The sequence below is a fragment of the Hirundo rustica genome, chromosome 6 (genome assembly GCF_015227805.2).
Source record: "Hirundo rustica isolate bHirRus1 chromosome 6, bHirRus1.pri.v3, whole genome shotgun sequence".
NCBI classification, from domain to species: Eukaryota; Metazoa; Chordata; class Aves; order Passeriformes; family Hirundinidae; genus Hirundo; species Hirundo rustica.
The window spans coordinates 35,618,053-35,632,820 of record NC_053455.1 but is presented as its reverse complement, the minus strand read 5'-3'; the positions used below and the strand labels follow the sequence as shown (position 1 = coordinate 35,632,820).

Here is a 14,768-nt window from a genome sequence, read left to right as displayed (position 1 = left end):
AGGAGCTGGACTTGGTGATCCTTGTGGGACCCTTTCAACCCAAAATATTCTGCGGTTCTGTGGTTTTGGTACAAGCATACCAAAGAAACAGCAAACCACCAGACAGGGAGGAAAACATGTCCCAAAACCCCTATGCAAAAGTTTCTGCTTCTATTCATTATACAAGCACTTCCTCAAATCCTCCCATTTCCTTGTCTTTGCCATCATTTTGCTAGATGACAAGAACATTCTGTGACTTCCAGGGAATGTTCAGTGTGTATTTCTGTTAGTGCATCTGGTAATCTTTTAAAAGGCATTTAACAAATGCTTTCATATAGGCAGATTTTTGTAATTCAACTATGTTTATGCTTCAGAAAATTCTGTTAAAAATCACTTAGCCTATATCAAATCACACCAGAGAGAAGTGCTGTAAGATATTCTAAGCAACTTTCTTCTTGTGGAGATATTTCAAAGAAAGTCTCTGCCACAAAACGAGTTGAGCATTTAGTTTAACAAAATGTCTTATAGTCAATGTAAATATATGTTGATTTGAACTAGGTCAACATTTTTTTTCACAGTGTATATGAAGAAGTGGGGTTTTTTTCATAAATTTATTTCATCACTGAAATTGCTAAACAAATATTTTGGTTGAAAATTTAAGTATATGGATGTTATGATATTCACAGTTAAAATGCTGCTGGCAAGCCTGACAGCTTGTCAGCTAAAATTTTAAACACCTCATCAGCTTAAGCAAAAATATAAATTCAAATAAGGAAACAGCAAAATAATGGCAGTATATCTTCAGTATCATACTTGCTGAACAGGCCCTTAACATTAATTTGAAGATGGTTTAATTTTTTCTTCCAGTAGAAAACAAACAAAACCTTCACTCTGAACATGTACCTACAGAAATAATATTTCAAATTAGTGCTTAATTTCTGATTGTCTTTCCTAAACCAACTAGTTAAATTACTAATTAAATTTGTCTTCAAACTTCTCAGTTATGAATGTATTTAAGATGACCCAAATCTGGCTTCAAGCTAGAACAAGACAAGAAAGTACAGTCTTTCTTGCCCTACTGGGTGAAGGAGTTCCCTATTTTAAGCAGATTTTACAAGAGTATCTGAAATGGTGATAGTCCAAAAAATTTAATAAAAACATTATGAACACATTCAAGTCTTTTATCAGAATTACCCAAAAGATTTTTATGCATAATTGTTTCTTGTATTCAAGATTGCTGATTTAGAAAAATACTGATACCCATACAGCATAGAGGTATACCTGAAAGAAAAAAAAAACCTAGCCAAACCAAATCTTTTGTGAATACAACAGCTTGTAAACATCAAAATTTAAAACCATAGCCTGAAAATCTGTACATAACTCCTACCGAATGCCACAGGGTTGTGTGGCTTAGGAGAGACCTTGATGTACCTGGCTGACACTGAGTCAGGCAGTGGAAGTTTGACACTTTAGTTTTAGTTACCCTTATAAACCTTATACAGATTTCTGCTTATGAGCACATTAATTCTTTTTCACATTAATCCCTCAGAGGCTCACCTTGCAAGGTGAGGCTTATGTCTTTCCCTTCAACTGTGTTGAATGTGGCTGTATCTAGCCTGCCAAAAGCTGCAAAACTCATTCAGCAAAGTTTGCAAGCTGAGAAGTTCTTATCAACAGTGAACTGAGGCAGAAGGCAGAGGGTAGGGGAATATTCCCACTAAGGGTTTTCTGGTAGACTTGAGGAAGAGAGCTTGGCTCTGCAGGCATCAGTGTGAGAAGAGTAACAAACACAGTTGCCTCTCTTGCTTCTCAATGGAAAAAAGTAGCCTAAGGTGGAGAGAGGTGCCAACTGGGAAAATATTTTATCAAAGCAGATGCATTTATAGCTCATTTACAAGATCTTGCCAGAAGAAACACGGAGCTGTTGTTACATTCAAAAATTAAAGCTAAACCACTGAGGCACATATTTAGCTTACTGCTACATAGTACTGGGCATCTCCTCACACTATGCTCATGGCATATTATGCACCTCTGATCTAATGGTCTCACCAGTTTATACCTATTGCCCTCCAGGTCCCAGTCACCTGCAGTCACGCAATCCCTTACACAAAATTTGGGTAACAAGTTTTAGGACAAATTTATATGTGGGTAAATTTGGCATCTTTCTCTAATGTCTAGGAGAATCAACAGAAGTACTCTTGACCCAAAGCATCATTAGCTTGTGTAAACATGTTTTCCCTTAGTAGTCTCTGTTGCTGGCAGAATTCAGAAATATAAGAGAGGGATTGCCTTCTCCACACCTCCTCCTCCATGGCAGAGGAGCATTAGCAATAACAATAACTTGCATTGGACCTTTATTCCACTGTATTCATTTTGGAACACTGTAAGGCATAATTTCTAAATGTAGTAAAATAAATGCAAATAGAATAACTTTAAATTTGCAGGACAAACCCTTTTATGTTGTTTAAATTTAAAGGCTTTTTGTGTATTTACATAGAAAGAAAGCGGTAAATATTCGCTCATAGATCCTTATAATTAAATAGTATCAAAAACCTGGTTTAAACTAATATTTTACAAAATATGCTTTACCTTATATTTATATAAAATCTCAGTCTTCGTACTGACAAAACTAAACACATTCGTGATTATAGCAAGAGATTCTCTTTAGAATCAGTTTGATATAAATTTACCATTACACAAGGTATGCATGTGTACTTCCACTGATATTTGTGTTTCAATAGATAAAATTTAACATACTATACCTGCTGTGGTTGCTCAGTATTTGTTTCCAATTTACAATGATTGTTTCAGCTCAGAGTTACAGGAAGGTTCTGAGCACCGAGATGAGTCAGGAGCAGCAGCTGTCCTCAGTGTCTCATCCCATTACACAGCTCAGACTGACAGAACGCCAGTGGGTGAACACTGCAGGAGCAGGGAGCAATCTAGGACAACTGTCCCATCACTGAAGTATCTGTGCAGGCAGGAGCAAGATTAGTTCATAGTACATTAGAGATCAAATGAGATAAAGAACTGAACCTGTGAACATTTCTTAGCATTTCTTAGCTCTGAGTAAAACTAGCAGGTGCTTCAAACATGGACAGTCCGGACAAGGAAAGAGAGAGAATGATACTACATCTTTTACCAGGACAGGAAGGCAGGGCATTTCAGACAATTTCAACAGCTTGAATTTTAGGAAGATTATAGTGAATCACCCACTTCTGCACAAAGGTTAGCCATTTTTCAAAACTGGGACTCAAGTGGTAGTGCAGGAACAGTTCAACGTCCAAACTTCCTTGGATCAACAAAATAAACCAAAACCAAAACCAACCAACCAACAACCCAAAAACCCCAGAAATTTTAATCAATCAAATATGTTGGAGTGTTGTTTGGTGGTTTGGTGTTTTTTTTTGTTTTGTTTGTGGTTTTTTTTTTTTTTTTTTTTTTTTTTTTTTTTTTTTTTTTTTTTTTTTTGTGTGTGTGTATTTTAATATTGCACCTTTTACTTTCTATTTCATCCTTCAACTTCCTAAAAATGTTTAATTCATGTCAGGGAAAAGTACATTACTAAAGGCAAGTGCTTGAACAGATTTTCTTTGTTGTTTTCTTTTAAATAAGCGACCAATAAATTGCAACATTAATGTAAACTTTTGGGAAAAGCATTGCTTTGGGAAAATTGTCATCATGTCTAGAATCCCTTTCAATTATTTCAATTATTTTTGGAAACGATATCCCACAGAAGTTTCCAACTAATGTAATGAATTTTCTGTTTGAAAACCCATTGCTCGTCACTTAAAGTTGATGCAAAAAACATCTGTTGCAATACTTTAGATACAAAGTTATAATACAGAATTGAACTGGATGCCACAGTTGCCTTGCTCTCCGTAAGATTTCTCACTACTGCACCTCAATAGAGATAAGAGAATCCAGATCAACACACAGTACACTATCAGAAAAAAAAAAAAAAAAAAAAAAAAAAAAAAAAAAAAAAAAGGTCTGCAAAATAAGAACTCAAAATGTTCTTGAATATGCAGCCTTCTCCTCTAGAATCTGTATGAAACCACAAAACTCCTAATAGACTTAGTCTTAGTAAATATTTTAATCAAAGAACAGTAATTTTCAGTATATCTTTCTCACATGCAAAACCATTATCTTATCTTAAATTTAGTTATTATTAGGTTTAATTCAGGGCTATACAGAGGCAATACTTGAGACAATGAGTTCTCTTCAAACTTAGATCATACGTTACATTGCAAAATTAAAATACAGCAGTTTTTTATTTAAGCCTGATCACATTTCCATGGGTTGTCAGCGATAGACAGCCAGAAAACCTTTCCACAGTTGGACTTTTTTCACCCCAGTTAGTCCTGTTTCAATGTTCTTGAATGTGCCCTCAGCAGAGAGGGATTATCGGTGAGTCGATTTCTCCCCTCTCTGACTCAGCTTGCAAAACATGGTCTCATTTTAGAAAACAGGGTATTGCCCAACGGGGCATGACTGCTGCTGCCAAAAATCACTCTGAAAAAATAGGGCAAGCCTAAACTGCTGTGGCTTGTGGTCAGAAACAGAATCTTTGTGCCTCTACACTGAGCTTCTCCCTACCCACTTTGGCTGCCCCTGAACTACTTATTTTCTTCCTTTGCTGTAGTTAAGATACGTTCTGTCCCTAACGACTGTCCCATCTAAAAATAAGTGCTCTTGACACACAAGAGATGTCAGGCTAGCACAGCAGGATGCTGAAGCGTCTCTAGATGCGTAGCAGGGCTTCTCTTACAGCGGGTTGCAGCAATTTAGGAATTCACACTTGATAAATGCAATAAGGGCGGCTTCTTTTTATCTCTTGCAAATGGTGCCAGGACTGATGTATTCCTGATCCTTATTTGGCAATCCAGCTTGCTTCTTTTATGCTGTTCTCTGGAATCACAAAGTTCTAATGTTTGCTTAAGCAACATTAAGGCACTGTTATTGTATATAGCTTTTTCACTGACATCTATAGGTGAACCATGTCATTGTCAGCAGCTGGCTCAGCCTTTTGTTTTGGTCTGCGTTTTCTTAAGACATACTTCTACAGAACCATACTCTGCTCTGATAGTGTTTCTAAAGAAGAAAGATAATGCTTGAACTCTGGAAAGTTTCTTACCTATAGCTGAAACAACTTTTCTTCAGCTTCTTTTTGAATCTCATTTTCCAGATATAGCAATACAGCAACACGCTACTCTGCATTACATTTAATTAATGCTATTACTTGATTCAATTATCCTTGTCCTTGTTCCTTTTTCAAGGTGAGTGAAAATCATAATGGCAGCTAAATAAAATACACTACCTTTCTTAATAGCAACATAACACATTAACCCTTATGTTGGCTAGATTAAGCTAAAGCCTTGCCAGAGCAAGGCCCAGAGAGATGATCTGTCCTTGTTACCTACCCTAAGTGTGGAGGGGGAAAAATCACTTTCTCATTATGGTAGTAGCGCTACCATAGTAGTAGTACTGCTATTTAGAAACTGAGAGGCAGCAACTGCTATTATTGTTTATCTCTCTCTTCCATTCTCTTCAATGTAGCAATTTTGCAGATGCTCATGTCTGCAAGTTTTGGAAGTTTGAGTACTGTACTTTTTCCAGATACCTCCCAAAAACTTAGAAAAATACATGACTTACAAAGGAGACAGCTGAAAAGTCTTTCAGGAATGTTCATTTGCAATTTGTAATTGAAACAGTGTTCTTTGAAGAACATATTACAGCATATGAACATTACACTGTTATTGGGCTTTGCCAACATGTACCTGAGCAAGCAATACTTCCAGAGAAAGGATTGTAAAAGAACTACACTTGAGAAACCACATAGCAAATGAAACACTAAGGGCCATAAAACCAGCTTCCAAAACTCCCACAAAAACATTAATTTTCAATTGATTCTCTCTCCTGAGAGCACTACCATGCTTGGCAAAGGAAACCATGCTGTCATGTATCTTAAAAGCACTCACAGCTTCTTGATTGCTGTCAGCTGTGATTCCTTTGTTGACCAGGACATTCACTTTTGTCTGCTTGCTATGAGATTTCAAGTGTTACCTACTTCTTGTTTCAATAGAATTGTATGCCACCATGTTTATCCAGCAAGTGATCATCACCACCTCTAGGTCTTCTTTTAAAAGAATTCAGTGATTTCAGAAAGCTGGTCTCTCTTGTCCTGTCAGCAAACCAATTCTGTTAAAAACCCCGTAATTTCTACTCCTCGTAAGAATACTTTTCTTCAGGATTCACAGCCTTTTACATCCCAGGAAATGGCAAGATTCATTCCAAGAGGAAGGGAAACTGCCAGTGCTTGCTTCCCCTCCAGAGGAAGTTAGATCCTACCTTATTGAACACACACAGCAGTACTCGGTATCCACCACTAAAGCAAATAAAACCTAGGTTAGCAAAAAATAACAGCCCTTAAGGTCTTATATTTACTTGTCCCTTTTTCTTGCCTTGGCAAAACTGCTGCTGAATATTCTAGTCCTGACTTACCCACCACCTTTGCCAAGCCCTTTCAAAGTCCATACAGACTAAAGCAAAAGCAAACTGTGCTCTGAGTTACCAAGGCATTTTCTTTGATAATACCAACACCTGCACTTACTGCATTGTTTCAGTCACAGAAGGAAACCGCCTCGTATTTATATAGCATTATCTCAACTATATGGATGACAGAACCCAAAGTAAATTGTTCTTTACCTTTCTTTGTCTGGCTATTACAGAAATGAACAGGACATTGCCTTACATTATCATTTTTACATTAGTGCTACATCAACATTCAAGGGTTGAGCTGTTTCTAAACCAGTCTCTAAAAAGTCTCCCAAAGTCTGGAAAGTAGTAACTAAGTTTCACAGGCTCAGTGTAAGAGGAAAATGAGGCAATTCATGCAAGGGTTGGCTAAATAAATACGAAGAAAAACCACTAACAGCTCTTTAGTTTCACTCAAATGCCCTCAGTGGATTTCTTATTCTTTAGCTTTGGAACAATAAAATAAAGCAAAGGAAGAACATAAAAGAACACCGTGTACCACAGGTAAGTACTTAGATTTGCTACTCCTGAGCTCCCCTCAGAGGGGAGAGAATGATTTCAGGGGGAGGTGCTGATGAGATCCCAGCACACACAGACTGGTATGCAACAGATGAATTTCATGGAGCTTGGCATACATTTGACTTAATACTATTTTTTCCTGTACTATACTTTAAAAATATTAAGAAAAATAAATAACTTCAATGTTGTTAAAAAAACTTGTAAGTTAATTATTCTCTAATTCTAGCAAGTCCATCTGGCAGCTTCACAGCTGGAACACTTGAAATCCAAGTATTTCCCCTTTGCCAGCAAAAGGCGTTCCTATGGCTATTGCTGTGTTTGAAAATCTACCTGGAAATTCCTAAGTCTCATTAAACCACTGACTAACTTGACACAACGGCAAGTATTCATAATGGATCAGGGACAAATCCTTTTTCTGATCACTTTATGAAATGTGCACACTCAGAAGTTACCCTAAAAAACCCCCATTCATTATGTCATTAATATGGCTATTGTATGTTTTACATAGCCTGCATTTAGGGAACTCCTTTCACTTTTCTTCCTCATGTGGCTTTAGCCTGGGCAACTGCTGTGTCCTCTTCAAGCAAGAGAAAATTATTTCAAAACACTAATTTAGAACCCAGTGCTGTTGAAAAGCTGCATCCTTCTTATTCTGTAAAGAATAATAAACTAAAAACATCAGAAATCAATGATGAAAATTGCTACAAGTACGTGAGCTTTGGAAATCCTAAGAATCCACTAAGGTCAAAATTCAATAAAGCTTTTGATCACTTCAAAGTCCCATGACAATTCGCATTTCTCAGACGTACAATCAAATACCTTAACGAGTTTGAGCCTATGCTTAAAATACCAGCTCAGCATATACAAGCACAGCTCTGCATAAGGAATTCTCCAAGGCAAAATACCAAGGATGGCATAAAGCATGGCTGTCCAATATTGAATATACTTAGTGAGGTTTAATGGGTGACTGAATCAAGAGTCAAATATTCAAAACTGGTATAAAAAGCGTTTTTACTGAACAACTTATAAAAAGGAAAACGCACATAATTTGCGGCCATTAAACAAATTACATTATCAACAGTGACAAGAACTCAGTAGAATGTTTGCCAAACATCTTGCTTGTCCCCGAAGTATTCGGTGAAAAATATACCAAACAGGTATTGGCAACACTTTAATGAAAGTCAGTGTAAAAACAGCAATTATTTTTCTGCTTTTTTTCCCTGTCAATTTTCCAAAGAGCACTAAGGACAAGGATTCCATCCATCACTTTTCAGTCTCATTCTCAGGTTCACTGTCTCCACTATCACTGTCCCTTCCAGGGTGTTCTGGCATTTTTCTATGTTCATCCATTTCATCCACATTCAATTCTCCTTCCTTCATCATTTCTTCCACTACTTCATTTTCTTCTGCTGCATCTTCCTGCATGCCCTGACCTTCACCTTCTACTTCAGTCTCTCCAGTTTGTGTTGGTTCTGGTTCTTCAATCATGGCAGGTGGGGGCAGTAAGTGCTGAATGATTGAAAAAGGAAGGATTTAAATTTTTTGCACTTTAGCTTGAACTGTTCATTTAGGATTTTGCATTAGATAACAATTTAACAACAAACACTTAAAATTTAGAAGCTGTAGTGATTTGTAAGCACTTCACTCCTATATTAAAAAAAGTTAGAATAATGGTCACAATATAGTCATCTTAGATACATTTTTTCTGGAAAAGAGGGTGTTAAAATCTCAGGACTTCCAATACAAGGACAGAAAACACATTTCATCCCAAACACTCAGATGTACTAGGGTTATGGTAAATCCCTACTTGGAGCAATATGCATATTTCTACCCTAATTTCATCTGTAACAGTTTCAAACACCTAGATACATTTAACTTGGTTTTTGATGCCTTCAACAGGCCTGTTTTTAACAACTCATACCCATAATTTCCCCTTGCAACATCTTACAAAATACTATGTGAATGTTATCTATTACACAAGTTTCATGCACAGCTGTAAATGAAATTCAAGTTTCACTAACAGTTAATGCATAAATACTTTTACACAATACTTCTGAAAAAGTAATTTGGTGTACTCAAAGTGTTCTCCTTACAACCAAAGAAACAGTTTGCAAAATATATTATAGGCTGGAATGGTAGCCAAGTAACACAACCGGACAAAAAAATACCAGGAATACATTGAGTTGAAGAGTATGGAAGAATGCTATAAAACTCCAGGCTGAACAGAAACAATCATACTTGCTTGAAGCCTGACCTTATTTAATGACATGATGGATATTTCTATAGAATATTTTGGATCCTTTTAATGAAATGCAATCTTGAAACACTTGACAATTGTTCACCTTTGTTTTACTCAAAAGGCAACTTTGTATCACATGACAAATGAAGTGTTTAATTACAGTGAAGTTTTACCTTAAATTAGACGACACTAATATTAAAATTTTCATAGACAAATCTACAAATCAATTATGATTAACAGCAGAGATATAAAAAGCATTTTATACAGACTTTGAAGTTATCAGACTTGTCTCTACATCCATCCGCACAGGAAAAAGTGTCGTTCCAAACCAAAGATCCTACAAAAATACATTCTTGATCTATGAGACAAACTCAGACTTCTGTGACTTACCTTGATGCATGTTGTGCTTTGTGACAACTACTGTAAAGACTAGCGTAAAAGAAAAGGAAAATAATAATGCTGTACTGAATAGAATGAAAGAAATTTAACACCAGCTTTGCTTTTTTTCAGTAGTTCACTTCTTGGCTTCTCCTGCAAGCAGAATGTGATTCATTGCTGCAGTAGAAAAACAGCAGTTTTGCAACTAATTTTAGCTAGCAATGGATAAGATTGGGTTTTAGGTTGATTAAGGTGCCAAGCAAATGTTTTTTTGGTAAAATTCAGATGCTAGAATCTATGTATACACTTCCCTGTTTTGACAGGGCTATTCATTTACACCTAAATGGGGCCAACCTACTGCAGTCTACTAAGTCTTCATCACATAAAATTTTGCATGGTTGAAAGATCTCCAGCTATATTAGACAAACTGGCTTCAAAGCAAATCTTGTCAGGTGCTTATAGGACTGGGTTTCTTAAAAAACAGTGTGAGCTTACTTCACTACTACTAAAAAAAAAAAAAAACAGCAAGAAGAAATTCTAATAGTGTTCTCTTTGTAGATACCCTTTCCTTTATAGCACACAGGTAATTACAGCAGTTCTCCAAAATAGTGAGAAAGTATCCTCTCTCTCCCAACAGCCTGGAAAAGGCTTTTTCTGGATAACAAAGCACTTCAAATTTGGCTGAAGCTTTCTCTCAGACATAAAAATAAAATCCAGAAGTCACTGGGTAAGAACTGCAAAGAAAAATAAGTTTTCTATTTGAAAGTCTGACACTCAGTTAAAGTTTTTGGTTCTGATCTCTACTGATTAAACTGTTCCATATTAGATGGAACATGGAAGTGAAAGAAGAAAAGGAAGAGGATGTGACAGAGACAACTTTGCATTAAAGAACAGAACCTAGATCTCTTAGACTATCTGTTCAAGGACAGTCATGTTCACACCCTCTTCCCACAGTCAGCTAATACAGAGTAAGTAGTGTCCTTTTACATCAATTTTGTCCACTTTCAGAAATCTTCCGGAAGAGCAAAAACCAATAAGGGAACTTCAGAGTACCATGAAAGAATAAATTACAGGTAATACAATATATAGGTATTATATAATATATGAAGAATAATATAGAGGTAATATAAACATGACAGATGCCAGACACTGAGTGAAAGCTGATGCAGCTGAGGGGTAGCATTTAAACCATTCTCTTTTGGTTTAACTACCTCTAGCCTTTCCAGATCCAAGCATGCTGAGGAAAGGCAGCTTTCTGCTCTGATCTAAGCTACCTTAATGCTCCAATCACTCACATGAGACTACAAAGACTTTCTGCTGGTTTCTGAATTCTGCTTCAGGGACTAAACACTGACAAAACTAGGTACAGAAGTGTCTACAACTGCCTCCAATCCCATGCAATTTTGCTTGATGCTGAAGTAGGGCTGAAAAAAAATTGCTCCAGAACAAAAAATACTACAGCTGCAAACCAACCTGGATAATAGGGTGATTTAACAGGGTTAAAATGGTTTCAAGACATGATCTGGTCTTTCTCTTACAAAACAGTATTACATCATGCAGTGGTGTTATAATCCAACTAGCTGAAATCCCACACTTACTTGAAACATAACATATAAGTTTCTTTCAAATTAATACTGGACTAGCTCTTTAGTATTAAGGAATAGTATTTTTGGCTCAGACAGAACCATTAATGCACTTGACATCAATTACTGATAGGTTTGGGGCCTTAAATTGGGGCTTAAACTACTAGAAGACACAGCTTTTGCTACCACAACATTTTACAAGAGCTCAATATTCTCACTTCCAGTCACAAACACTTCTTGAATTTTAAATATAACAGAAACAGACTCAAATCTCAGCAGCTTCTCATGGCATTTATGGAAGAATGATTTTATTTTAAATGCATTCCAAAAGTTAGAAGGTTCTTACCTGTTGATGGTGGCGTGTACTCTGTATCATGTGCATATACATATTATACACGAAGTTAGCCATTTGAGGCATGTTCTTAATAACATGTATTTGGTGAGCAGGTCTTTCTCCATTCTAAGGAAGGGGAAAAAAGTTGACATTCAGCAAACAAAGCAAAACAACCATAATTCAAAGGTTATTTAACTATATAAAAAGTCAAAAGCTCTGAGAAATTAAACAATGCTTCTCAAATAAAAGAAAAAAATTGGTGAATCGTTTGGAAGGTTAGGAAGCACAGGTATTACATTTTGGGGAACAGGATTAGTCCTGATACTGCAGCCTGAAGAAGAAATTTCAAAAGGAGAGGCTGGGTTCTGATTCTTACTCTATGAAGTATATTTTGGACTTGAGAAATTTAACATATTAAAGGCACAAATTGTTTATTATCAGATTAGGATTTGGCCTCTCGCCTGTCACAGCCCAGCTCCTTGCTCACACTCATTGACCATGCTCATTTCATTCTTGTTGCATAGTTGATCTGCAAGTTTCAACTGAAAGGGCTCCCTCCCAAACTTGTCAACAGCATTTAAGACGAGGAAAAGGTCTCTAACAGAATTTTGGGTACATGCAGGCACCCCTTCTCAAAGCTTCAGAACGCAGAGCAGATGTGCTCCTTTGTTTGTTCATTTAGCATACTGTTCTGTATGTCCTGTGCCTAGATCCTCAACAAGAACCTTTCCCTAAAGATCTAGGGCAAATTAGGCTTCTGTATTTATGAACCTAGCTCACCAGCAAAACTCTTGTGATATTGGAACCAATTTTAAGAGAAAAAAAATTAACTCGTAACCCTGAATTACTCGATTACAGGTAATTTTACCTCTTTAAATGAGAAATTAATAGCTTTATGTAGCTTTGCTTGAGAAATAGCATTATTCTGTTTCATAACAAGACAAAAAATATGTAAAAACTAAAAAAAACTTTTGATCACTATAGAAAAATATTGAATCATTTACCGAAGCATAACTCAGGAAAAAGCAGGCACAACAGTTACTGATTCTTAAGTTATACTGATAATCAACTTTTGTGGAAACATGAATTAAAACCAGCTGGTGTGTATCATGACAAAAGATAACTCTAAGGAGTTATTCGTAATCATTAAGGTTGGAAAAGAGCTCTGATATCAACCGAATCCGATCATCAAGCGGCACTGTTGAGTTCACCACTAAACCATACCCTCAAGTGCCACACCCACACCTTCTTCTAAATACTTCCAGGGATGGCGATTCCATCATTTCCCTGGGCAGCCTGGTCCAATGCCAAGAAGCAGATGCATCAGTCTAGCACAGAAAATGGTTTAATCTCTTACAGCCCACTCAAAAAAATTGAGCAAATACAAACACCCATCACAGATACCAAAATCCAGTGCAGCTGTTCCTACCTGCCTTGCCGTTGGAAAACATTCTGTGGGAACAATATGGAGGTGAAGCGGTCGAGCTGTGAGTTGGCTGAAAGCTGGAGTTAGTTCAAAACAGTTCTGAAATAGTGATACCCTTGCAAAGATATAAAGTCCAAGTCTGGCTCTTGACATGGCAACGACTAATCGTCGGACATCCCTTCAGAAAACAAAATCAATCATGTTCTTTTTCACTGATGACACACTTGCAATAAAAATAACTAAAAATACACAGGAGTCTTAATTAAAAGAAATATAAAATTATCTGCCAAAATACTATCTTGTCATTATTTTTTTTCCCTACATACTGTTTCAATAACTAGCAAATCCTAGTACCATTATATAGAACCATAAATATATTGGTTCACTGTACCAAAACCATTATGAAAAACCATCCTCTACTATTTTCCTACACCTCAGAAGTGAAGTTGAGAATAAACATTGAGAAAAAATCCCAATAGCATTTCTATATCTAAATGGGTAAAGATGAATTTGATAACTCATCTACCTAAGATTAGACAATTCTTCTGCCATCACATTCCAAACCCAAAGTGCAAACATTTAAAACTACACAGAGCAATGCAACTTACACAATGATCAAACACTTTTGATGCAAAATAAATAAAAAACTCTATTACAGGAAAGGATCTATGAGAAAATTTAAGCCTGCATTTGCTCAATAAATACTACAGTCCTATCATTCTACTAGGGTGAAACCAAGGTCAGCCTATCTGCAGCAAAACAAACTAATTTTAGGGTAAGAGCTATTACAAAAGGATAAAGTGGTCGAGAAGAGGGTACCAGACAGTTATAAAAGGAAGCCTGTCTGAACTTCATTATATACATAGCATTGAACTTCATTTCTACTACGTACTCATACAATAGAATTTTTTGTATAATGTACTAAAAACATTACTGTATCTGATACAAAGTACAAGTACTCCTATGGCACTACAAGATCTTCTCACTTACCTAAGGTGGCCTACAGCTTTGGTACGCACTAGTGAAAGGAGAATATAATCGTTCTGTTGCCCTTGAAATCTGTCCACAGTTGTTACCTAGAGAATTAAAAAATAAGAGAAAACCTCTATAGGTTAATCTCTGCCATTTCAATGAACACATGACACCAAAATTTTAACATCAACTATGGACTGAGATTGCAGTAAACAAGAGAAAAGAAAATTCTTTAACTGATTTAGTTGGCCTCCAACAAGAAGGCTGAGGTTTTTTTCTGGCATATGTTGGGGAGAGCTTTTGTCTGACTGTAGTCTGTTTCTTTTACTTCTTTTTGTTTAAATTCGGACAGCTAGAAGTGAGGTAATGAAACCAAAAGCTTATGCAAAGCCATTAGCTTTGCCATAGAGCTTTAACCCATGGCATTAGCACCAGACATTTATATCTATATTCTTTATTTGTTTCTTCAGATTTGTGATCATATGTTCTATCAAATAATTTCCACTCTGGGTGGATCTTTCGAAAGATGTGATTTTGGGGAATGGAATTATTATTGAGGACAAACAAATGTCAAAAAAAGAGTTACTCTGTCCCACACAGCCTGTAGTCTTTTTACCTTCACTGACTTCACTGTCAACAGGCAAAACCAAGGGCACTAATCTATGAAATTCCATAGAATGGTTCATAAACATGTAACTAAACAGGAAATACTTCTTCCACAGACATAAGTATTGCTTAAATTAGCCTGATTTGCAATATGACAATTTCAAAACACAGAAACCAGAACTACTCCAATGACTA

General features: G+C 36.3%; 1 protein-coding gene across 2 annotated transcripts in view; it reads right to left on the bottom strand.

The window, feature by feature from the left end:
* Nucleotides 1–8,029: 8,029 nt before the first annotated feature.
* The window catches only part of AQR (aquarius intron-binding spliceosomal factor), a 49,374-nt gene continuing 42,635 nt past the window's right edge, over nt 8,030–14,768 (bottom strand). For both annotated transcript variants that reach the window (XM_040067128.2, XM_040067130.2), the window contains 4 exons: nt 13,986–14,071; nt 12,999–13,173; nt 11,582–11,695; nt 8,030–8,544 (listed from right to left, as the gene is read on the bottom strand). In XM_040067128.2, coding sequence (XP_039923062.1) covers nt 8,299–8,544; nt 11,582–11,695; nt 12,999–13,173; nt 13,986–14,071 — 621 coding nt within the window. In that variant the 3' untranslated portion in view covers nt 8,030–8,298. The remainder of the gene's footprint in view (nt 8,545–11,581; nt 11,696–12,998; nt 13,174–13,985; nt 14,072–14,768) is intronic.